General features: G+C 38.4%; 1 protein-coding gene, 1 long non-coding RNA gene and 1 other non-coding gene across 52 annotated transcripts in view; 2 read left to right on the top strand and 1 right to left on the bottom strand.

Moving 5' to 3' along the window:
* Positions 1–27,500, top strand: part of LOC106868745 (FH1/FH2 domain-containing protein 1) — a 357,696-nt gene that overhangs the window by 159,983 nt on the left and 170,213 nt on the right. For all 47 annotated transcript variants that reach the window (XM_089357753.1, XM_089357767.1, XM_089357752.1 and 44 more), the window contains one exon: positions 25,885–26,300. In XM_089357753.1, the coding sequence (XP_089213879.1) occupies positions 25,885–26,300 (416 nt within the window). The remainder of the gene's footprint in view (positions 1–25,884; positions 26,301–27,500) is intronic.
* Positions 1–27,500, bottom strand: part of LOC128248733 (uncharacterized) — a 181,110-nt gene that overhangs the window by 143,503 nt on the left and 10,107 nt on the right. The window contains exon 2 of one of the 4 annotated variants that reach the window (XR_016243194.1): positions 13,289–13,368. The exons of the other annotated variants lie outside the window; for them this stretch is intronic. This is a non-coding gene — a long non-coding RNA (uncharacterized LOC128248733). The remainder of the gene's footprint in view (positions 1–13,288; positions 13,369–27,500) is intronic. 4 annotated transcript variants of the gene reach the window in all.
* Positions 19,554–19,672, top strand: LOC128248769 (5S ribosomal RNA). The gene has a single exon (XR_008264945.1). It is a non-coding gene; the product is annotated as a 5S ribosomal RNA (ribosomal RNA).

Here is a 27,500-nt window from a genome sequence, read left to right as displayed (position 1 = left end):
ACACACGCGCACATATATTCTCGTATGTTAGGTGTTGGTCGTTTCTCCTATTTTATATTCGCCTCTAGTTTATTCCAATGTTTCCACCTGTCACTGACACCTATGACAGCAATCAAAACAACGCTAATCATTTCTAAGTGGAAACTTGTTATTAATAGGTTAAAATTACAAACAATTCACTTATTTGCTTTAGGTTTTGAGAGCGAGTGAGAAAGAAAGAGGTGGGAGGAGAGAGAGCGAGAGAGAGGCGGTGGGGCGGAAACTATATTTTCCTGTAAGCATGTTCCGACCGAGCATCTGAATTTCAACTGCCCGAGGATGACATTCGAGAATACTACAGCATGCATACACTAGTTTGGCTTCTTAAAATGGTTAAACGGAAACCGGATGTTCACAAGTAGCCATTTTTTGAGTAAACAGCTTGTTATATTTCATTTTTTTTTTTATCCTCTGATGGATGCAAATAATGAGCTTCTGCGGATTTCGCTTTATTTTATCGGTCACAGTAGTAGAGAAATAAAATTACAACTTCCAGTTCTTCTGCACATTGCTGACATAGTATGCTCAAATAGCACAAAGTAAACGAGTCGTTTGCGTATTAAATGTATATAGCTTGCTTGTGAAATTTTTGTTTTCTTATCTGCATCGATTTACTTTGAGCACTGCATTGGAGCTTATAGCTAGCTTTCAGGTAAACTCAGCGTCTAGGAGACAGACACTACACGCAAATACCGAATGTGAAGGCGATATGGCCCAGTGGTTAGGTTGTTGCATTCGCAATCGTAATACTGAGGTGTCGATCTCCAGACTGGGCACTGCGTTGTGTTCTCGAACAAAACATTCCATTTCTCGTTGTTCCGGTCGACTCAGCTGTAAATGTGCAACCCTGCGATGGGCCGACAGACCGTTCAGGGGAAATGTGATCTCGGTCTCTTATATACTATGGGAATCGTGTAACCAATCTTATGAGTCTGGGACTCGAGACAGGAATATACAGTCTGCTGATGTTTATAACTTCTGCAAGCGTTTAAGTATAGAAGTATAGTTTCGAATGTCAGTTTCCCTTTGACATCTTTGTATATTATATAAGGCGCAGGAGTGGCTGTGTGGTAAGTAGCTTGCTTACCAGCCACATGGTTCCGGGTTCATTCCCACTGCGTGGCACCTTGGGCAAGTGTCTTCTACTATAGCCTCAGGCCAACGAAAGCCTTGTGAGTGGATTTGGGAGACAGAAACTGAAAGAAGCCCGTCGTATATATGTATATATATATATATATATATATATATATATATATATATATATATATATATATGTGTGTGTGTGTGTGTGTGTGTGTGTGTGTGTGTGTGTGTGTGTGTGTGTGTGTGTGTGTGTGTATGTTTGTGTGTTTGTGTTTGTCCCCCCAACATCGCTTGACAACCGATGGAGGTGTGTCTACGTCCCCGTAACTTAGCGGTTCGGCAAAAGAGACTGATAGAATAAGTACTAGGCATCCAAAGAATAAGTCCTGGGGTCGATTTGCTTGACTAAAGGCGGTGCTCCAGCATGGCCACAGTCAAATGACTGAAACAAGTAAAAGAGTAAAAGAGTAAAAGAGCAAAAGAGTATATCTTATCGCCCTAAACTAGAAATTATGCAATTTTATTGAGCCCTTAGCTAAAAGCTTTACATAAAGTGAATTTTATTGTATTTGCGATATACGTTTAATATATTTCTATGGTTTACAAAACAGCCCATCTCAGTAAGATAAATATAAATTCCATTTCTGCTATTACTCTCGGTGACTTTAGCACTTTCTGTAAAGGATTTGTATAAGCACATAACTTAAGTGAAAACAAAACGGGTAAGTGAATGCTCGATGTTTGGGCATCTTTTGGCATTCTTCAGTTTTACTTCTTGACATCACTGAACCTGCATTAATTTCGCACGGTTATTTCTCTCCGATCTCCGCTGAAGACTGAGTCACGTCTGTTATTTTACATGTACGTATTGCAGCAAAATGGATTCTTGTCAGGTGTAAATGTATGATAGATAGATAGATAGATAGATAGATAGATACATACATACATACATACATACATACATACATACATGCATACATACATCGAGAGACAAACAGACAGGCAAGCAGGCAGGCAAGCAGGTTGACAGACAGACAGACAGACAGACAGACAGACAGACAGACAGACAGATAGATAGATAGATAGATAGATAGATAGATAGATAGATTGATAGATATTTGTCCTGGAGTTGCCTCTCCATAAAAACGTTGGCCTCATTGTTAGTAGTAGTAGTAGTAGTAGTAGTAGTAGTAGTGGTGGTGGTGGTGGTGGTGGTGGTGGTGGTGGTGGTGGTGGTAGTAGTAGTAGTAGTAGTAGTACATATGCATGTTTTTCCATACATATACTCATTCTCTCGCTCTCCTTCAATGCGAGTGTGCGTACACTGACACACATAAATACACACACGTACTTAGCGTATATACATTGATGTATTTACATGCATACGCGCACACCCATCACATACATGAATATACATTTACGCATACACTTAAGCAGTTTATCGGAACATATCTGAGGATAGTGAAATGAGTAGGAAAAAAGAACATACAAAAACGAAAATAAAATATACCGAAAGTAAATATATATAAAAATTATACATAAATATATATATAAAAAAAAACCCCACCGACTGCTGCTCGAAGTGGTACTTGATAGACAAAAGCTGGAATATTATTGCTTTAAAGTTCAGCTGAAGTCAAAAGTTGGTCAGAAAAGAGAAAGAGCGGCGATATACACAAACTCATATGCACACACAAACATGTATGTGTGTGTGTGTATGTGTGTTATATATATATGCGTGTTTGTATATATACACATATATGTGTGTGCGTATGTATATATATAATATATATATATATATATTTGTAAGGTGGCAAAATGCTTAGCGGTATTTCACCTGTCTTCATGTTCTGAGTTCTGAGTTCAAGTTCTGCCGAGGTCAAATTCGCCTTTCATCCTTTCGGGGTCGATAAATTAAGTACCAGTTGCGTACTGGGGTCGATCTAATCGACTGGTCCCCTTCCCCAAAATTTCGGGTCTTGAGCCTAGAGTAGAAAAGAATATATATATGTGTATGTATGTATGTATGTATGTATGTACGTATGTATGTACATTTGTATGTATATACATTTGTATGTATATATGAATATATACATAAAAATATAACTATATATACATATATACGAGGTCTGATCAATAAGTATCCTGTTGCCATAGTAACGAAGCTAAAGCGCGCTGAGTGAAGCCACTTGGCATAGATTGACCTTGGACTCTGCTGTGCATGCACACTAAGTTTTAACATTCTAGCTCACTTCTACTGTTTACAGCAGTGCTTCGAAGTAACTTGTGATCGTCGCATTGACCATGACAGAGAAAGTTGACATGGCGATACCTGCTCAGAGGCCTACGCAAAGTTGCAGAAAGTGTATGGAGAGGAGTATATGCGCCGCACACAAGTGTACGAGGGGTACAAACGTTTCGAAGATGGCCAAAAAATGTCAATAGTGATGAACGTTCTGGGAGACCCGCAACCTGCAGAACCGAAAAATCGTCAAATCACCTTCCGTGAGTTAACAGAGGATGTGCAGATTAGTTACGGTTCAGTTAAGTCCATTATTACTGAAGATTTGGAAATGAGACACGTGTCTGCTAAGTTAGTGCCAAAACTGCTTTCAGCTGACCAAAAGACACTCGGGTTTCAGTTGCACAAGATATCCTTGATTGTGTCGTGAACGATGTAAACTTTTTGGAAACTTTGCGTAGGCCTCTGAGCAGGTATCACCAAGCTTTTTGGCAAAATTTAATGCAGATTCTCTGCTCAACTTTCTGTCGTGTTCAATGTGACAAACACACGCTATACACGTTACTTCTAAGCACTGTTGCAAACAGCGGAAGTGAGCTAGAACGTTAAAACTTGTGGTCAATCTCTGCCAAGCGGCTTCACTGCGTGCTTTACCTTCGTTATTGTGGCAACAGACCGAATACCTATTGATCAGACCATGAATATATAGGGGGGGGGGGAGGCGTGGCTGTGTGGTGAGAAGCTTGCTTCCCAACCACATGGCTCTAGGTTCCGTCTCACTGTGTAGCACCTTGAGCAAGTGTCTTCTACTATAACTTCGGGCCAACCAAAGCCTTGTGAGTGGATTTGTTAGAGGGAAACTGAAAGAAGCCCGTCGTATATATATATATATATATATATATATATATATATATATATATATATATATATACATACATATATGTATATATGCATGCATGGTTGAATGGATGGAGGCATGCATACATGTAAGTATGTATCGACATGTGTCTGTCCCGGTCATCACCGTTTGACAACTGGTACTGATGTGTTTACGTTCCCGTAACTTGGCGGTTCGGCAAAAGAACTGATAGAATAAGTATCACACTGATAAAATAAGTCCTGGGGTCAATCTATTCGACTAAAACCACTTCGAGGCGCTACCCCAGGCTGGTCGCAGTTAAAGAATAAAGGAAAAAGAATGTTTATATATATATATATATATATATATATATATATATATATATATATATATATGTACATATACATGTGTGTGTGTGTGTGTGTGTGTGTGTGCGAGAGAGAGAGAGGTTGGGTAGTGATAGAGGGAGAGAGGAGGGCCGGTATGATGGGGGAGCAACAGGCGGTATTTCACTGAGGACATCCGCGTCTATGAAACAACCGGAAGTAGTTAGTTTAGATTCGTATTATTTTTCTTTTACTTATTTATTTAGTTCTTTATGGTCTTTATATCGTTGTTTAAAACCACAAAAAAAGAAAATAATAAAAACAAACAAACAAAAACAAAACAAATGTCGCCAACTGAGCGACGCTAAGAAGAGATATGACCTAAACTAAAGGCGAACATACAAATATTTTCACAAGTTTTATTTATACGATAGCTTTTGTTTCGTTTTCATTTTCAATGTTTAGCTGCTGTTGGTTTTTTTGCCCGTAGTACCTACCTTATCTGAGCAAGTTTATGATCAAACACATTCCAACCGTGACCTTCTCGACTTTTGGTTTATTTTTTATGTGGACGAGTATGAGCAGTGTTGTATCTAAGCCTTCATCTGTTTCTCTTTTGTTACCAACTCGCCTGAGAAAGCTCTTGGTCCTGTGACACAAACCGGTTTAAATTAGATCCTTCTATCAAGGCAATTCATCGTTTTTGGTCTCGGAAAACTGAATGTATTTGTTCGGCAAGTTCCGTAAAACATTTTTTTATTTCTTTATTTTCTTTTTTTTTTCAACTTACACACAGACATGCAACGAAATGCATGAGAATACATACATAAAACAAAACATACAATTCTGCACATACATACATACATACATACATACATACATACATACTTACCTTGTTGTTGATGTTGAAATTCCAATGAAGGAGAGTTGAATCCAGGTTAGAAACCTATTGGCTAAAAATCTTGAAATAAAACTGAACAATGACATACACACACACATACACACACACACACACACACACACACACACACACACACACACACACACACACACACATACATACATACATACATACATATCTACCGATGAGACATAATGTTGTAGCTAGGACACTATATAACGAGATCCGTCGAAAGGATAACCCCGAGAACAAACAAAGAAATAAGAGCCCACAGTATGGTAGAAGCCATACCCACTCATAATATAAAGGAGTATTGGTGGAATGTCCGCGTGAAAACTTCAATAAAATGTAAACTCAAAAGACCTGATATAATGATATAACTATTTAAGATTGAGAAGAGAAACTGTGTACAGTTGTGGAAGCTAGCTGCCCAGCGGATCTCAACATGAAGCTGAAAACAGCGAAAAATAATACCTAGACTGAACTATTGAGAAATCCGCAGTTGCTCTATCCAGATTACAATTTCAGGTTTAAACTTGTAATTATTGAGGCCCTGTGATATGTAACACATTGCCTAAATACCAGTCTGGAGAAATTAGGCTTTGGAATGGAGAAAGCTGATTCGAAGGCTACAGATCCAATCCATCACTGGAACTGTAAAAATCTGTAAAACTTTCCAGAAGTTTATCATTTTGGTCCGTGAGCATGTTTAGATATGCAAGTGTATGCATGAGAAGACATGCATAAAACAAAGCATCCGAATATGCACGTTTACATACATACATACATACATACATACATACATACATACATACATACATACTTACATACATACCCTGTTGTTGATGTTAAAATTCCAATGAAGGAGCCTTGGGTCTAGGTTAGAAACCACATCTTTCTCTGTTGCCAAGCATCTTCGAAATAAACTGAATAATGACATACATACAAACATCAAGTCGCTCATGCAAATGAAAGACAATGAATGTGTGTGTGTGTGTGTGTGTGTGTGTGTGTGTGTGTGTGTGTGTGTGTGTGTGTGTGTTGTGTGTGTATTTGATTCAGTCATTTGATTGCGACCATGCTGGAGCATCGCCTTTAGCCGAACAAGTCGACCTCAGGACTTATTCTTTGAAAGCCTAGTACTTATTCCATCAGTCTCTTTTGCCGAACCGTTAAGTTACGGAGACGTAAGCACACCAACACATATACATATATATATATATTTATGTATATATACGCATATACATATATATATATATATATATATATATATATATATATACATATAGGCGTAGGAGTGGCTGTGTGGTAAGTAGCTTGCTTACCAACCACATAGTCCCGGGTTCAGTCCCACTGCGTGGCATCTTGGGCAAGTGTCTTCTACTATAGCCTCGGGCCGACCAAAGCCTTGTGAGTGGATTTGGTAGACGGAAACTGAAAGAAGCCTGTCGTATATATGTATATATATATGTATGTGTGTGTGTGTTTGTATGTCTGTGTTTGTCCCCCCAACATCGCTTGACAACCGATGCTGGTGTGTTTATGTCCCCGTCACTTAGCGGTTCGGCAAAAGACACCGATAGAATAAGTACTAGGCTTCCAAAGAATAAGTCCTGGGGTCGATTTGCTCGACTAAAGGCGGTGCTCTAGCATGGCCACAGTAAAAAGACTGAAACAAGTAAAAGAGTAAAAGAGTATATATATGTACATATATATATGTATATATATATATATATATATATTTATATATATATATATATATATATACACGTGTATATATACATGTATGTACGCATGAACGTTTGAATGTGTGTGTCTTTGTGTTTATGGATGTGTCTTTACCCCACACCACCTCTTGAGAACTGGTATTTGCTTGTTTACGTGCCCGTAACTTAGCGGTTCAGTAGAAAGAGTACGTTAGAATAAATATCAAACTTTTGAAAAAAAAAAGGCAGTGCTTCGGCATGGCCGCAGACCAGAGACTGAAGCAAGTAAAAGATATAAAAGATAGAAGGCGCCGAGTGACCACCAGGTAGAGGCGTTTTCGTTTGTTTCTAAAGATGGAGTTTATTTATATCAACGATCAGTTCAATAAACTGAAGGTAGAGAAGCCCCTTTTCGTCTGGAGTACTTCTATTTTACAAAAGCGCTCCCATGGTCGCAGTCTAATAACTGAAACAAGTAGATGAAAAATAGAAGAATCATTTCATGTAGATGGAATTGTTGTTGGCACTCCGTCGCTTACGACGTCGAGGGTTCCAGTTGATCCGATCAGCGGAACAGCCTGCTCGTGAAATTAACGTGCAAGTGGCTGAGCACTCCACAGACATGTGTACCCTTAACGTAGTTCTCGGGGATATTCAGCGTGACACGGAGTGTGACAAGGCTGACCCTTTGAATTACAGGCACAACAGAAACAGGAAGTAAGAGTGAGAGAAAGTTGTGGTGAAAGAGTACAGCAGGGTTCGCCACCATCCCCTGCCGGGGCCTCGTGGAGCTTTAAGTGTTTTCGCTCAATAAACACTCACAACGCCCGGTCTGGGAATCGAAACCGTGATCCTATGACCGCGAGTCCACCGCCCTAACCATTGCGCCACCACTGTAGATGGAGTACCATATACTATAAAGTACCATATTTTCTGGGTATGTAACTCAGAATGCATTGACATTCAGTTCAGTAGGTACAGGTGGGCTGGGAGAAAAGCATCCCTTATCCATCTTACTATGACTAAATTATAACTTAACAACGAACCCCTATAAGATCCAATGATTTGCGGAAACATTTATCATCATTATTATCTTTATCAGCACTATATTTGATTAAACCGGTGTTTAAGTGTACCGAGAGAAAAAATAAATAAATAAAAACGGGTTGTGGTAGGGTGTTTTAGAAAACCTTTAGATATTTAACCAGGCAAGTTCTGCCCGGAGTTTGATGCTATATAAGGTTTAACCATCCATCTTATCTGAAAGGAATAGAAATAGCTAAAAAAGAAAACATATATTATCTCGGTAACGATAATGTACAATGTTGTATGTGTAGGACAGGGGAGTAAACTATAGATTGCCTTTCTCTCCAAACACCGATCTGTCTTAATGTCAACTTAATTTCCATCACTTCCTCCACTTAAGATATTTACGTTTCCTTTTACCCTTTAGATTAGCCTTCTATTTCACGAAATGTATTAAATAAAAATAAAAATATAAAATAAAAGCGCGTGAAGATAATTCTATAATTCGTAATCTGAGAGAATCTCGGAATCAAAGAGTTGGAAGAAATATGAAGTTTTATCTACGCGATGGCATTTTACTAATTGATAATTGTGTTTTCTAACTTTTTCATTGAAAAAATAGTTCATCTTTATTATCCTCTGATTGGAATGTTAATTTGGTCCAATTCATAAAAGGCATCGCTATACACACGCACACACACGTACATGTGCGAGTGTGTGTGTGTGAGTATATGTATGTATGCGTGTGTGTGTGTGTGTGTGTGTGTGTGTGTGTTATACACGTACACATGCACACAGGTAATTCAAAAGTCTCTTTAGCATTTTCATTTAATATATCATTGAAATGCTAAAGGAACTTCTAAATTACCCCACAAATTTGTGTAAATATGTATGTATATATGTATGTATGTATGTATGTATGTATGTATATACGTACGTATATATGTATGTATATACGTATGTATGTATGTATATACGTACGTATATATGTATGTATATACGTATGTATGTATGTATGTATATACGTATGTATGTATGTATGTATGTATGTATGTATGCATGTATGTATGTATGTATGCATGTATGTATGTATGTATGTATGTATGTGTGTGTGTACGTATGTATGTATGTATGCTTGTGACATCTGTCTATATGCCTGCATCTATAGGTAAATATGTTACACATATCTATGTAAATGTACATATATAAGAATGTGTGTGTGTTTGTGTGTGTGTGTGTGTGTGTGTATGTGTGTGTGTGGTGTGTGTGTGTGTGTGTGTGTGTGTGTGTGTGTGTGTGTGTGTAGCTATTTCCTTTTGAACTTACCCTTATGTCAGAAATGGTGCGTGGTGAATGTATCAATAAATACTTTTCTCAATCTGTTCTCGTTATAAAATTAAATCATGTGACTATGACACAAATGTCTGATTTATATCGAAGAAACATAAGATTGTAAAATACACTCATAAATTTCTAAAGGGCGTTTGAAATATCCTGAAATGTAAGATCCTTGTTAATTTATTAGACTCGCGTTCCCATGTAATAAATAGTTTCATTTTTGCAATAATCAACAGCCCTATACTTTATAAGATAGCAAAATGGGCAAGTCCAGCGTTCGCAAAAGCCTTAAATATTTTCAGTTGATTAAATTTAAACATGGCCGTAAATAGAAACCAGATACCGGGTCTTGTTTGCTGAAATCTTATCTCTGTAGTCTTCTAGTGCCAGTGAGCATATATAATAATTTCAAATTTTGGCACAAGGCTAGCAATTTTGAGGGAGAGGGTAAGCCGATTACATCAACCTCCGTGCTCAAGTGGTACTTATTTTATCGATCCCGAGAAGATGAAAAGCAAAGTCGACCTCGGCGGAATTTGAACTCAGAACGTAGAGACGGACGAAATGCCGCTAAGCATTATGCTCGGCGTGCTAACGTTTCTGTCAGCACACCGCCTTAGTGATCATATATAATATAAATAAATATATAATATAATAAAATAATAATAATAATAATAATAATAATAATAATAATAATAATAATAATAATAATAATAATAATAATAATAATAATAATAATAATAATAATGATGATGATGATAATAATAATATGGAGGCGGCGAGCTGGCAGAAACCTTAGCACACCGGGCGAAATGCTTAGCGGTATTTCGGCTGCCGTTACGTTCTGAGTTCAAATTCCGCCGAGGTCGACTTTGCCTTTCATCCTTTCGGGGTCGATTAAATAAGTACGCACTGGGGTCGATATAATCGACTTAATCCGTTTGTCTGTCCTTGTTTGTCCCCTCTGTGTGTAGCCCCTTGTAGCCAGTAAAGAAATAATATATAATATAAATAAATTAAATGCCCTTAACTGATTCTCTGAGACAAAACAAATCCAAAACAAATCCAAAACAAAAGAACAATCTACAACCGTCCGAGTTAGATTTGTTTATTTAAAAATCGTTGAAAGCCGTGTTTAGCAGCAGGTGATGAGAATGTAAAAGGCTGTGAGTTATTCCGCTTAACAAGATTTGTATGTTATTTCAAACAGTTGATTTAGTTCGTTTTCTGTAGAATGAACTTTGGGGTCCACTGAAAAGGAAGTGAACCAAGTATCTGGGTTCAGTGAATGAGAAAAACATATAAGCATTAATTAATACACTTGTAGTTTTGTCGATAGGTCATCGAAACTACGCAGGGTGTGCTGCTGTCTGTCAATTTTAATACACAAAAATCTATCGTCTGTCAATCTTTAACACACAACAGGTCATCTGATTATTAAGGCAGAGCGTGTTAGAAATTATTAATGTAAGAATGTATGTTTTCTGGAAACTACATCTTTTTTTTAGTTATGATTCTTTTATGCCAGCAGGTCAGCAAACTTCATATATCATTGACCACTTTGTGGAATCATTTAAATTTCTAAAGTAAAATTAAAAACTATAATTTTTTAAAAATTGTTGATTTAGAAACGGTAATTGGTTTGTTCTTCTGAGTTTTTACCGCTTTTTAACAGGAAATATTTGAAGAAATTTAATGAAAATACTTTATATTACATTACATTATATTATATTATATTAATATATATTATATTATATCATGTCATGTCATATTATATTATATTATATTAAGTCGCCCTCGGCGGAATTTGAACGCAGAACGTGGCGACACACGAAATACAGCTAAGCATTTCGCCCGGCGTGCAAATGATTCTACCAGCTCGCCGCTTTATAATCCTGTATATTCAATTCGTGATTCATATGTGAGTTGACGAACTGGCAGAATCATTAGAGCATATGATAGAATATCTTTACAGCATTTGTTCTGGCTGCCTACGATCAAATCCAACCGCAGTCATCTTTACTTTTCAATATTTTGGGGTCAATACATCAGACTAGCTGGGAGAATCATTAGAACGTAGGGAAAATCATTAGAACGTCGGGCGGCGGTGGTGATTGTGGTGGTGAATTTCCCTCGATCGACGTCGAGGATTCACTCGTTCGATTTACTGAATTACCTGCTCCTGAATTACCTGCTCGTAAGTGGCCGGGTACTCCACAGACACGTGTACCCTTAACACCAATTTTTATTAGCACTCGCAGAGCGAAAGGTACTGGTTAGGAGTTACATATTCTAAAATTAGAATGATGCAGAAAATATTAACATAGTCTGTCCAGGCGTGGTTGTATTGTAAGAAGTTTACTTCCCAACCACATGATTTCGGGTTCACTCCCCGTATGTGACGGCACCTTGGGCAAGTGTCTTCTACTATATCATCGGGCCGACCAAAATCTTATAAGTGAATTTAACAGACAGAAACTGAAAGAAGCCTGTCATACAAATATATATATAAATGTGTCTTTGTGTGTGTATGCGTGTGTGTGTTTGTCCCCCATCCCGCTTTACAACCAGTGTTGGTGTGTTTATGTTCTTGTAACCTAGCGGTCCGGCAAAAGTGACCGCTAGAATAAGTACCAGGCTTTAAACGGAAATACGTATTAGGAGCGATTAGTTTCGACTAAAATTACTCAAAGAGGTGTCCCATTAATGACTAAAACAGTGTAATTAATGACTGAAACAGTTAATAGATAAGAGACAAAAAAAAAAATCCCTGTACAACAGTGGTTCCCAAACATTTTCGGGCTGCTGCCCCCTTGGCACCTATGCCATATCGCTAACGCCCTTCACCCTCCCCACCACATATATATACCACTTTCTGCAAATTCAAAACAACTTTTTTTCACAAATAAAACATAAGCCTAATTAACCAACCAAAATTGTTTTTATACATCTATCACCCCATTTTGGCCACCCCATTATCATCCCGCTTTTCTTCAACGACCCCTGGATCTTTCCACCGCCCCCAGAGGGGAAGAACTGCCCACTTTGGGAGCCACTGCTCTACAGTAATCACTCGCCATATCATGATTCACCTATCGCGTCCTCACTACATTGCGGATTTTTCTAACTAATATATATAAATTTATATCTCGGACTCCTCAGTATATCGCGGGTTTCTGCGGCCGATAGGTGTTTATGTTTTTTTTTTATTTATTTTTTTTTTTTTAGATTTTAATAATTTCTGTGGTAAAATTAACATTTTCAGTCTTAAAAATTCATAAAGCAACAAATAAAAATACAGTACAGTACTGTACTGTAAAACACATTAATTAAAATATATTAAAAGAAAATACGTAGTGTATCGTAGATGCGTATACAGGGAATCGCACATGCTGTATGGAAAAGGAAACTCGGGAGGCGAGTCTGTGGTGTTGTTTTGCATTTATACTCTCTTTTACTCTTTACTCTTTTACTTGTTTCAGTCATTTGACTGCGGCCATGCTGGAGCAAATCAACCCCGGGACTTATTCTTTGTAAGCCTAGTACTTATTCTAATGGTATCTTTTGCCGGACCGCTAACTGACGGGGACATAAACACACCAACATCGGTTGTCAAGCAATGCTAGGAGACATACACACACACACACACACACACACACACACACATATATATATATATATATATACGACGGGCTTCTTTCAGTTTCCGTCTACCAAATCCACTCACAAGGCTTTGGTCGGCCCGAGGCTATAGTAGAAGACACTTACCCAAGATACCACGCAGTGGGGCTGAACCAGGAACCATGTGGTTGGTAAGCAAGCTACTTACCACACAGCCACTCCTGCGCCTATAATAAAATAAATATATACAAATTATAAAAATAATTTTAAAAAATATGCAGTACAGTACTGTTTTTACTTCGCGGATTTTCACCTATCGCGGGGGTGGGTTTTGGAACGTAACACCCGCGATAGTCGAAGGATTGCTGTATATACAAATTAGTGAAGCGTGCGTTCCGTATTTCTTACGAGCCAATGACGGAGACTCTATACGATCGCTTGACGTACTCAGAAATGCTGCGCGGTAAACATCCATATAAATTAATTACACCTAAACGACTTTCATTATCTGAATGCGAGAAGAATATAAGTAGTCACGCTTGGAATACTTTTTATTTTAGCTCTCTGCTTAAATAGTGCCGAATTGAATGCTAAACTATAACAGCAACGAAGACAGAAATAACTTAATAACATTTTATGACAACTGGTGAAAAGCAAAGACGTTATTATCTTCGCATATTGCATTTCTGTTTCGGTGAGATTATATTTTTATTATGAAAAAATAATCATGCAAACACATTTTCTTTCTTGTAATTTGTTTTACCGTTTTACGATTTGCACATTTGTATTCTGAAAGGAAGAGGGGGAGCAAAGAAATACATGATTGGAGCAAGGGAAGCAACTCTAAATACTATGTGAATTATCTCCCTTGAAGCGAAATTCTATCTACGTGTATATAGTCACAAATGCATATGTCTGTTTATACAAGTGGAACGTGTGAGTTCACACACACACACACATAGACACACACACACGCACACACACACACACACACACACACACATGCACTGACACTTGTCTACTAAAATAAAACGCTTATCGACCATTCTACTACAAGTTATACATGAGGACAAACAAATATATATACACATATCAACAAATTTAGACCATAACAAACTCTCAGCTGACGAAAGAAGGGGAAAAAAAACTTTGCCACTTGGTTAGTGACCAGCTTGAATGTTTCAAATAGAAACACATAAGTCCAGAAGAAAACACACACGCACACGCACACACATATGCACACATCTCAATGTTCGTCGGACTTTTTAACTATACTATCTTCTGAGAATGTATCATATACACGAACATACACAATGTGTGTGTGTGAGTATGTGTGTGTGTGTGCGTGTGCGTGTGCGTGTGTGTGTGCGTGTGTGTGTGTGTGTGTGTGTGTGTGTGTTACAAAAAAAAGCACCTCGAACAAACATTTTAGAGTTTTATTTTTAGTTAAGTTATCACCCTTTACTCACTTCAAATGAAAATGTGTATTATTTTCTTTCGTTCCCCACAGGATCGATCAAATAAGTATCAGAGAAAAAATAGGAGTTGGTAGAATGCATTAGTGGAGGCGCAATGGCCCAGTGGTTAGGGCAGCGGACTCGCGGTAGGAGGATCGCGGTTTCGATTCCCAGACCTGGGCGTTATGTGTGTTTATTGAGCGGAAACACCTAAAGCTCCACGAGGCTCCGGCAGGGGCTGGTGGCGACCCCTGTCGTACACTTTCGCCCCAACTTTCTCTCACTCTTTCTTCCTGTTTCTTGAGTAAAGCTGCGATGGACTGGCGTCCTGTCCAGCTGGGGGAGGGGGAACACATATGCCATAGAAACCGGGAAACAGGGCCCATGAGCCTGGCTGGGCTTTAAAGGGGCGCATAAATAAATAAATAAATAAATAAATAAATAAATAACTAAATAAAAGAATTCATTAAATTTATACATGCACGCAGTGAAATGACAAATAATATAGAGAATATATACTAACACACGTTTACGTATACGTTATGGAGAATGACGCTCAATTGTCAGTGCGTATTAGGGATGGCGTTACATATAGCAAGCTAGTGTTTTCTTGTTTCTAGGCAGAACCGTATAGTCTGGTGGATGATCTGTCGGCCTCAATGATGATATGTTGAAATTATGTCGATGAGTCGTCTTTACGTACGGCTGCATACATCACTTCGATAATTTATAATAATCTTGAATTCAAGGAATTTCTAATTTGGCAAGAAAAATTCCATTGCATACATGATAATAATGATATTGCCAAACCGAGCGAGATTATCCTGATAAGTCTGCTGCAGTTGCGTCTTGGCTTCAAGACTTTTTCTTTCGTTTATAACGAATTAGATTATACGTGTTACGTTGTTTCAGTCATACGATATTAACGGGGGAAACAAAATATAAATGCAAATTATATTTCACACTATTGTATTTAGTGTTTTGTCTAATTCTACACACACACACACACACACACTCACGCGCTCTCTCTCTCTCGCGCACACACACATACACATGCACGCGGTCTCTCGTGCGCGCGCACACACACACACACACACGTTCCAGTCGTTGGTGTGCGGCCACGCATGTGAGTATGTGTGTGTGCGCGCGTATTTGTGTGTGTGTGTGTGTGTCTGTGTGTGTGTGTGTGTGTGTCTGTGTGTCTGTGAGTGTATGTCTGTGTGTCTGTGTGTCTGTGAGTGTGTGTGTGTCTGTGTCTCTGTGTGTGTGTGTGTGTCTGTGCGTGTGTGTGTGTCTGTGTGTGTGTGTGTGTGTCTGTGTGTGTGTGTGTGTGTGTGTCTGTGTGTGTGTGTCTGTGTGTGTGTGTGTGTCTGTGTGTGTGTGTGTGTGTGTGTCTCTGTGTGTGTGTGTGTGTGTCTGTGCGTGTGTGTGTGTCTGTGTGTGTGTGTGTGTGTGTGTCTGTGTGTGTGTCTGTGTGTGTGTGTGTGTGTGTGTGTGTGTGTGTCTGTGAGTGTGTGTGTGTGTGTGTGTGTGTGTGTGTGTGTGTGTGTGTGAGTGAGTGAGTACCTAAATCAAAAACAATTATTTATTCGGTGTATAGAGCAGAATAGAAAATAAAACTAAATATTTTAAATATGAACACTTTAAAAAGAGAGATTGTTTATTACAGAAGCAGATATACTCTTAGATCGATATTGAAAAAAGGATTAAATAAAATGATGGGTTGGGGATTGAATATTTGATCAAGTAAATAAATTTATTTCGATCTCACATTGATTATCATTTAATCTATAGAATTTTTTTGATTTTTCTCAATAATCTTATGTCCTCAGATAGTGGTTTATCTAGCTCCAGAGGAAACCTGATCAAGTAAACCAACGATTAAACGGATTCCAGATGTAACCATTCCATATTTTTAATTACATCTAGGATTACTTCATCAAATATTTCCTTCTTCACCACTTTTAAGATAACAGTTTTACTTAAGGATATTTATCTACTGTTTCTAGCAATTCCAGCGACTACGTAGATGCTTCTCTGACTAACCCGACGTCCTCGGGTTTCCAGGTGATGGGAGTGTATACAACATTCATGTGCATTTTTGTTTTTTGATTCTTCTTTTTATATGAGATGAACGAATTTCGGTGATATACGAAACTGTTCAAAATTGGGAATGGGGAACTGGGTTACGTACTCGTTTCGCCGGGAGCTCACCTTTCAACACAATATGGCGTTCTTTCTCCTGCACGAAAGTCAACGTGTAAATGTCGAAAACGGCAGCTGTTCAGAAAAGCATACGAGTAATGTATGTGTAATATATATTTATATATGTGTATGTATACACACACACACACACATATATATATATATATAACACAATATATGATTTCAGTGATGAGAAGTCGGCTAGTTTATTATTAGAGTCGACTCACACAGGTAAATGTGAAAGTAGTAATTCTCGTTAGAACTTCTACATACTGTGAACCCTACTAACTACTTATATTTATGGTGGCACAAAGCCAATTTTCACAGGCGAGTGGGATGGGACATATTTCATAGAATTCTACATAGATATATAAAATTACTACTTATAACTGTCAGTTAATATACTAAGGGACACCACAACTAGGAAGACTCTACGTCCTTGCTCGACTTGCAAAAAAATAAAGAAAAAATTAGTAGAGACTATACCTTAAATCACGTCACCTTAAGTCTTAAATTAGGAAAGGATATATTATATAATGTCGTGCTATATACCCTATAAAGTCACAACGATTATTTACAGCTGGAATTCTTTTGAGAATTTGTCTACACACACACACACACGTACACACACACACACACGCACACACACACACACACACACATGGAGGGAGAGCGACATAGATAGATAGATAGATAGATAGACAAATACATTTCTTTTATTAGCCACACAGGGCTGAACACAGACGGGACAAATACAATATAGAGCTTTTCTTTTTGGGAGAAAAAAAAAGGGGGGAGTGATGAAAAGGGATCGTGGGAAAGAAAGGGGGGGGGGGAGTTCGATCAAAAGAGATCGGGAAAAAAATAGATAGATAGATAGATAAGTTTCACTTGTTCTGCAAGATTTTTGCCCAGAGATTGAAACTGAAGCTATTGCTAGGCAATAGAGCGATTTTAGTAATTTAAGAAGCAGCAGAAACGGTTGTATTTAGTTTATGTTTGCCTTTGGAGGTGTTAAAATTTTTGCCGCATTTTTGTGACCTAGTCGTTGGAATACGACAAAAAATTTTGAATACGATGTGTGTGGTGGAGTGTGATTTGTCTTGTGTATGACAAAAGATTCAGATTAGAGAAGTGAAGTTTGTTGTTGTTGGCACTCCGTCGCTTACGACGTCGAGGGTTCCAGTTGATCCGATCAACAGAACAGCCTGCTCGTGAAATTAACGTGCAAGTGGCTGAGCACTCCACAGACGCGTGTACCCTTAACGTAGTTCTCGGGGATATTCAGCGTGACACAGTGTGACAAGGCTGACCCTTTAAATTACAGGCACAACAGAAACAAGAAGTACGAGTGAGAGAAAGTTGTGGTGGAAGAGTACAGCAGGGTTCGCCACTATCCCCTGCCGGAGCCTCGTGGAGCTTTAGGTGTTTTCGCTCAATAAACACTCACAACGCCCGGTCTGGGAATCGAAACCGCGATCCTATGACCACGAGTCCGCTGCCCTAACCACTGGGCCATTGCTTTTCCAGAGAAGTGAAGTAGTTATACAAGAAATGAGGAGGTGCGACAGGAAAATTGGAAGATTGTGGTTTCGATTGGCCGATGGCATCATAATCCAACTTAAACAGTTGGCTTCCTAAACGTCTAGTTTCGGGGTTCATTCTCACTGCTCTTCGCCTAAGACAAATATCTTTTACCTTAACCTCTTGCCAACCGGAATCTTGTGAGTTCATTGAGCAGGCAGAAATTGTGCAGGACTGGGCCGTACACTGAACCTTCCACCCGTTTCAACACCACCCGCTGGACTTTTTATATATCGAAGTCACAGGAAAAGATATTGACCGCTTCTATGCCTAAAATGGAATGTAATTGCTATACTCGCCATAAAAAAATGGAAACAATCAAGCAATAGAAAAACAAAACAAAAGACTTCTACGGCTTATGAAATCTTGCCAGAAACTAATGTTCAACAGATGTAGTATTGCTGCATCTGTCACGTACCACGAAGCTGGCGTGTAACGAAATATATGTGTTGTATCCTTACGCCTCCAATATCGTTGTACAGTTGATATTGTCGACGATAGATAAAGAATACAGAGAAAATGAGTTATAAAATAATATAAATGCACCCTTAAGGGCCCGGTTTTCCGGTTTCAATGGCGTATGTGTTCCCCAGCTGGACGGGACGCAATCCATCACAGCGTTACTCATTTTTGCCAGCTGAGAGAACTGGAGCAACGTGATATGAAGTGTTTTGCTCAAGAACACAACGCGTCGCCCGGTCCAGGAATCGAAACCACAATCTTACGATCATGGTGCTGACACCCTAACCACTAAGCCACGTGCCTCCACGTAACAGTGCTATAACAATACAAAATAGAAACAGCGACAGTAACAAACACGCAACGAACCAACAATCTTTTACAAACCAACAATCAATATTTCCAACACACTAACTTGAACTGTAAATTGTATCTGGACTTCGAAGACCAAACTACGATGATTTTATTCAAACCACAAGGGTTAAGCAAAAAGGGGACAAATGGGGTCGGGGATTTATCGAATGATATTACATATAGAATAAATACATTATAATTTCGGATAAAAATGAAAAAAAAAAATGAGTGGACGCAGGAATGGGTTTTGACCCCACCAACCGCATTCCTGCGTTGAACTGTTTAATTGCCGACTACGTCAGACCGCTACTATTTACATGTAGTGATCCCGTCTCGTCAGAGTGTGTTGTATTGTTTACGGCCATATTACTTTGGAAACACCGGTTCTTGTCCGATCACCGAAGTTAAGCAAAGTCGAGCCTAGTTAGTACTTAGATGGGTGACCGCTTGGGAAACCTAGGTGCTGTAAACGTCTTTCCATCCTTTTAAGGCGGTGAGCTGGCAGAAACGTTACCCCGCCGGGCGAAATGCTTAGCAGTATTTCGTCTGCCGTTACGTTCTGAGTTCAAATTCCGCCGAGGTCGACTTTGCCTTTCATCCTTTCAGGGTCGATAAATTAAGTACCAGTTACGCACTGGGGTCGATGTAATCGACTTAGTCCCTTTGTCTGTCCTTGTTTGTCCCCTCTATGTTTAGCCCCTTGTGGGCAATAAAGAAATAAGAAATAAGAGTGTGTTGTACTCTCACCACAACAATGTGGAAACTTCGTAATAATTGATTAAACGAACATAACTGAGTACTTTTAGCCGAAACTGTGCAAGTGAAGCGAGGAGATCCTGGATTCTCAAACAGGAATTGAAGTCGCAGCTTTTCTTTTATTCTTTTATTCTTCTACTTGTTTCAGTCATTTTGACTGCGGCCTTGATGGGTTTTAGTCAAACAAATTGACCCCAGGACTTATTTTTTTAAGCGTAGTACTTATTCTACCAGTTTCTGATGCCGAACCGCTAAGTTACGGAGCGGAGCCTCGTGGAGCTTTAGGTGGTTTCGCTCAATAAACACACACAACGCCCGGTCTGGGAATCGAAACCGCGATCCTCCGACCGCGCGTCCGCTGCCCTAACCACTGGGACATTGCGCCTCCACACACATAGAACATACACACAAACAATTAAAAGCACACATGGCCGCAGCTCTGAGCTGAAACTTAAAAAAAAAATAATAAAAAATACATGCATACATACATACATACACACACACACACACACACACATACATACACTCATACGCATTCACATGCAGATCCTTGCTTTATTTCATTTCTTTATTCTCAATTAACACCATTCACTCCACTGGTATTTGCAACGTTAGGCAGAATGCCAACAACATCTCGGCATCAAACTTACAAACAACTTCTGATACCGTTTCCAAGAGCCTATGATTTCACCTGTTTCTCTGTTTGTGCGGGAACATGTGTGGATATGCGCGAGCGTGCGTATGTATAACTGTGTGTATATATATATATATGGGAGAATGTACGAAAAAAACAACAACAGACGAGGACAGGTGGTGTAAACAACAAAAGGATGTATTAGTATGACGCTCGGGAATACGGAAAGTCTTTAACGTTTCGAGCTACGCTCTTCAACAGAAAGAATACGGAGACAAGGAGAAAAACACGGAGAAAAAAAATTGAATAGTGTTCAGTCAGCGGTCAATCAGTCAGTGAATGGTGTGTATATTTATACTGCTAAAAATGTGTTTTTATATTACAATAGTAATAAAGAACTTTGACCGAATATAACGCAGCAGTATTAATATTTATTATGACGTTATTATAATACCTAGAATATTATTGCTAGTGTCAAACATCAACAATAACTGTAATCGCAGTAACTTCAAGGTTTTGCGAAGTATGTCTTCTTTATTCCAAATATATATAAGTCTAGGCATGGTCGTGTAGTTAAGAAGCTAGCTTTGCAACCAAGTGATTTCAGGTTCAGTACCACTGTGCGACATCTTGGGCAAGTGGGCGACTGGGCAAATGAACAAATGTCTCCTACTATAGCATCGGGCTGACCAACGTCTTGAGGGAGTGTGGCCTAGTTGTTTGGGAGTTGCACTCATGATCCAGACAGAGCAGCGCGCTGCGTTCTTCAGAGAAACACTACATTTCACGTTGCTCCAGATTACACAGCTGTAAATGAGTAACTCCTACCACGGAGTATTATTCCGATCAGGGGGAACGTTGGCCTGCACGCCTAGCCAGTAGGATAGCGCCATTCGGAAGCTAAAACTATGCAAAGCGCATTGTGACCAGTGATGTATAACAAAATTTGATAGTTTGGTCGATCACGTGATATGTATATATATTTATATATACGGATAGACACACACACATGCATAAATTTATGTATGTATACGTGTGTATATTCTGTGTTTGCGTTTGACCTTCTATCATCACTCGAGTACCGGCGTTCGTTTATTTATGTCGCCTATAACATGGCGGTTCAGCAAAAGGCATCGATAGAACAAGTACCAGACTTATAAATAAATACTGGAGTAGATTTGTTTCACTAAATTTCTTAAGGAAATGATAAAAGATAGATAGATAGATAGATAGATTAGATAGATAGATTAGATAGATAGATACCACATACATACATACATACATACATAAACAGACGGTGTAAAATACAGGTAAGCATAGAAAGCATAGATGTATACACTTTACGTAAGTTCTTACGTAAACCGAATACTCGGGCGTCTGTGGATATCCTTGTATCACGTAGACATATAGATGTGTATATATGGGTGTATGGATGTTTATGAGTGCGTCTCATACATTACATGCACACCGCACGCACACATACAGTATCATCTACGCGCGCGCACGCGCACACACACTACGCATGCGTGCATACACTCATATACACACGACACACGTATGTCCGTATGTTATCCTTAGATTGTCGAGATAGATTATCATTGATACGCCATCGCAATGTTTTCTTACATCCTTCTTAAATGTGGGAATTAAAATGTTCTCCGTGTGTGTGTGTGTGTGTGTGTGTGTGTGTGTGTGTGTGTGTGTGTGTGTGTGTGTGTGTGTGTGTGTGTGTGTGTGTGTGTGTTGAAGTATAATTACAAAGTTGAGTAAGTATTATCAACTTTGAAATCATTCTAGAAAACATTATTAGTGAAATATGAAATCTTCCCACCTCTATATCTGTGAATATATGTACACACATACATGCATACATACATATGTACGTATATATATATATATATATATATATATATATATATATATATATACAATTAAACCTTGGGAGAGGCATTATGCCGGTAATAATTAAACCTCTCCCAAGGTTTAATTGTATTTCTTTCAACACACGTATCCACATCAAGAATCTTGCACACGAAATACACATACGAAATATATATATATATATTTATAATTAAATATACGTATCTATGTTCATATAGATGTGTGTGTGTATATATGTGTATGTACATGTGTGTGTTTGTGTTTGTATATTTATATATAGACTTGCTTGCATATATGAGTTTGTGTATATATTGTACATATATATGTGTATATAAATATATCTGTGCGTCTGTATATTGATAGACTAATAGATACATACACACAAACATGAGATTGCTACTAAACAGCTAATTAACAAAAGAGACATTGTGACCCTAGGCGTTCCAACCGAAGTGGAAATGTGATTAGCGGTGCCCAAGATGTCATCAAGGTACTACCTTCCTATGTGACATGCCGTTGTCACAAAAACAATATACAATGGCAGGTGTGGCTGTATGGTATGAAGTTTGCTTCCCAATCATATGGTTCCGGGGTTCGCTCCGATTACGTGGCACCTTAGGCAGGTATCTTCTACTATAGCCACGGGCCAACCAAAGCCTTGTGAGTGGATCTGGTATACAGAAACTGAAAGAAGCCCGTCGTATATGTGTGTGTGGTGTCTGTGTGTGTCTGTCTGTGTCTGTGTGTGCATCTGTCCTCCAGCATCAACTGACGACCGGTGTTGATGTGTTTACGTCCCCGTGACTTAGCAGTTTGGCAAAAGACTGATAAAATAAGTACCACGCTTAAAAAGAAAATAAATAATGGGGTCGATCGATTCGTCTAAAATTCCTCAAGGTGGTGCCCCAGCATGGTCGCAGTCTAATGACTGAAACCACTAAAAAATAATGTCGTCCGGGAAAAAAAAACTGTCCAGGAATGAATATTGGGAATCTCCCTGTTATTGAATACATACACAAATATCAACACAAGGAATACTGGTGGAACATTCCAATCAAAACACTTGTTAGGTGTAAGCATAACTTGCCGGATATTATTGTTTGAGACAGACAAGAAAAAGTATGTACCATCATAGGGGTCACTTGTCATGCAATTGTGAATATCACATTGAAAATCAAAGAGACAGGGGAATAACTGTGGACAATCGCTTCAAAACCTCCAACTTCCATATCCCGATTACAAATTAACATTTATATAATAACTGGTGCACCTGGTTTTGTGATTAAATGCCTAACTGACAGTCTGGATAAGCTTAGATTTTCAGAAAAAGAAATCAACCAACTCACCTGCATATTAGTACAATCTCTAAGTGGTACAGTAAAAATATGCAAGATTTTTGTTAAATTTAAAATGTGACATTGTTTTCGTTATCTATATTCCAACAATGGAACTTTGTGTCTTAGTTAGAAACCAACTCTTTCTTCAGAGGAAGAATTTACAAAATCAAAATGCGGAGAGAACATACATCCATGTTATACATTTCATGTCAGAATTTATCCACTGAAGATGATATTATGTTTATTATTGAAATTGAATTCAGTTTTTATAGATGCATAGTACATGAGTGTGGTGTATATTATATATACATATATACAGGTACAGTGTGTGTGTGTTCGTGCGTCCGTGTGTGTGTATGTTTGTGAGAATATACATGGTGAGCCAAAAGTAACGCCTAATTCCTATTCTAGGTTTGATATGTATGACTTCTCAATTAGTAGATAGTTTTGACTCCTAACTCCTGTTCTACGGGTTGGGATGTCAAAGAGTATTAACAGCTTAATGCAAGATTCAGATTCAGTAACTTTCAAAACTGTCAGTAATAACCTGCAATACCACAAAGGCATGACTTCCCAGAAACTGGGCGCTACTTTTGGCTCACCAACAGTAACGTGACATAGCCTTTACTAGCAAACTCCCTTATGGAAACCTCGCATTTTCTATTATTTTAAGCTGTCTTTCTTGGCAAATGTTTGGAAATGTATGAAACTTTAACATAAGCCTAGTTAAAATTATTAATGTAACTGTTGTGCTTTTACGCTGTTGTATTATAGCTAAAAATAAAGAAGGGGAAAAGCACCCAGCTTGGTTCGCAACAGCATGGTTCCAGGTTCGTCCTCTACATTTAGATTTAACTTTTTAAGAAAGCACAAAAACAGTTAAGTTCATTCGTTTAATTTATGATATTGCAATTATTTCGAAGTTTCCATAAAAATTTCGTCGCACCTCTTTTGCCTGGTAAGTGACAGATGCAGTGTAGCTGCATCTGTTGAATATTAGTTTCTGGCAAGATTTCATAAGCCGCAACAGTCTTATTTATTATTATTATTCAGTAGTTTTATTTTTATAACGTGCTTTCACTTCACTACCGAGCGCAGCTCTGTGCGCCTTGGGTATGTGCTGTGGTTTGCTGTGGTGCTCTTATGTTTACTGTATTGAAAGTGTTTTGCGTAGAATGTGTGCAGTACCCAGTAGTGCAATTTTCTGTATGTTATATATATTTGTAAGTCCTGGTATTTTTGTTATGTATTTGTCTGAATATTTTTTTATTATACCTAAGGCACCTACTATGATAGGAATTGTTTCTGTTTTTAGATTCCACATTCGAGTTATCTCTATTTCCAGGTCTTTGTATTTTGAAAGTTTTTCCATTTCTTTTAGAGAAACGTTGTCATCTGCTGGTATTGATACATCAATTAGAAAGCATTTTTTTTCTTCATGATCTTTGACAACTATATCTGGTCTATTTGCCTTAATTTCTCTATCTGTGTGTATTGGCATATCCCAGAGTATGGTTGCTTTCTCGTTTTCTGTGACCTTTTCTGGCGTGTGTTTATACCATCTTTTTTCTGTTGTTATTCCATAATGTTGGCATAGCTTCCAGTGTATATAGGTCCCAGCTCTGTCGTGTTATTATTATTATTATTATTATTATTATTATTATTATTATTATTATTATTATTATTATTGCTATTGTCTGGTTTTGTTTATTGGTTTTCTTTTGTTTGTTTGTTTGTTTTTCTGGTGAGAATATCAATTACATTCCCTTTTAGGCATAGGACCGATCAATGCCTTTTCCTGTGACTTCGATATATAAAGTATGTGTTTCGGTCGCTAGTACATGTGTTTTGTGTGTGTATTTGTTTCTCTGTCTGTTTGTCTTTTGTGTATACAGGTGTAAATGGGTACGACTTGTTGCGCTTCCTTATATATATATATATATATATATATGGAGGACTTGTGTTAGTATGCAGGTATTACACGTGGATATATATTTATTTATATTTATATTTATTCACTTATTTCTTTGTTGGTTTAGTATAATTATTTTTGTTTTCTTTGTTTTCTCATTCCAGTCATACGATCTGCCGTCCGGTAAGGGTTATGGTTCTTCACCAGGGGGTTATGGATATGGTTCAAGCTCTGGGCTCGGTTCATCTTCATACAGTTCGTCGACGCGAAGCCAGCCGACCCGAAACTACGGCTCCACTATTCGGGATAAGGTGATGAAATTTTCCGGAGGAGCTGGCGATTATGGAACCGGCTCCTCTGGGACAACTGATCGATATCCGTCTTTAGATCGCAGCATGAGTTATTCGTTAAAGAGTTCCAGTTCAGATCCGTATGGAAAATCAGGTTATATGTCCGACTATGGAGGAAGCACTCGTTCAACATATAATTCATGGGACCGAAGTTCTAGTCGTTCTGGAAGGAACTATGGAGGGGTTCCTGCCAGTCGAGAGGGATCACCGTATAGTAGCAGATCTTCCAGGTGAGTTTTTCGTTGATTCACTTTTTTTATTTCTAAAATGGGGGAGATTTTATAAGTTCATAAAAGAATTAGTCACATTCATTTGTTTCATCTACCATTTTGGCCCTTTCTTTCTATCATCTGGGAGTTGAAGAAATTAGGGTTAAAAAAAAAGAGAGCTACGTTGAAGCTTAAACTGTAGGCAAGTTAATGTGGTTAATGTGACCCGTATCGCTCCACTGACCCTTAGAACATCAGGCATTGGTCACAGAAGAACGCCTTAGATCATAAATCTACTTAAACAAGGCTGACTGGTCTGAAGCTAAATAACTATATACGTTCGGTTTATCAGAAGTATTTGTAATAAATCTTTCTACTAAAAGCACAGGGTCCGAATATTTTCAGTGGAGGGAACTAGTTGATTACATTGACACTAGTGTATAACTGGTACTTTTTTTTTTATCGACCCTGAAAATATGAAAAGTAATGACGAGTTCGGTGGAATTTGAACTCAGAACGTAAAGACAAATGAAATGCCGCTAAGAATTTTACTTGACATGCTAACGATTCTGCCAGCTCACCACCTTCTTATGGAGACAATAAAAAAAATCATATAGATACTTCGTGATGTTGTTGCTGTCTGGGCCGGGTTGGATCTATGACACAAACGCAGGCTGCTGCTGCTGACATCGTCACCGCCGTTGCCGTCGTCGTCGTCGCTGTTGCCAAGTAACCAATATATAGGGTCTTATAGTATTTGTTTATTGACAACAAAGCAAAGCATATTTAGATCAGAATTGGGATCCTAAAACCGGGGCGCCCCTGGGCATCTGCCCAGTGTACCCACGCCTTAAGACGCCACTAAATACCTGAATCGTTTCCTACAAACATAAGACCAAGACAATAATTGTTCGAAGTACAATAATACTATATCCATCAGAGAGAAATAACAGCCAAATCTTTCTCGAGATTCTACTCTTTGAGTAAAAGATGGCCATAAAATGACTTTGGTCATCAGATTTTGTTCGATCAGAATTGTTCTGTGGTTAAAGACGCAGCCATGATTGTGTGATTAAGAAGCGCGCTTTGCTACCACGTGGTTTTGGGTTCAATCCTATTGTGCGGGATCTACTACAGCATCGGACCGACCAATAACTTGTGAGAGAATTTGGTAGACAGAAACTGTGTGGAAGTCCATCGTGTGTGTGTGTGTGTGTGTGT

Source organism: Octopus bimaculoides, chromosome 9, assembly GCF_046866305.1.
Source record: "Octopus bimaculoides isolate indiv1 chromosome 9, ASM4686630v1, whole genome shotgun sequence".
NCBI lineage: Eukaryota > Metazoa > Mollusca > Cephalopoda > Octopoda > Octopodidae > Octopus > Octopus bimaculoides.
The sequence above is the reverse complement of the archived record's forward strand: the minus strand, read 5'-3'. Positions and strand labels throughout refer to the sequence as shown.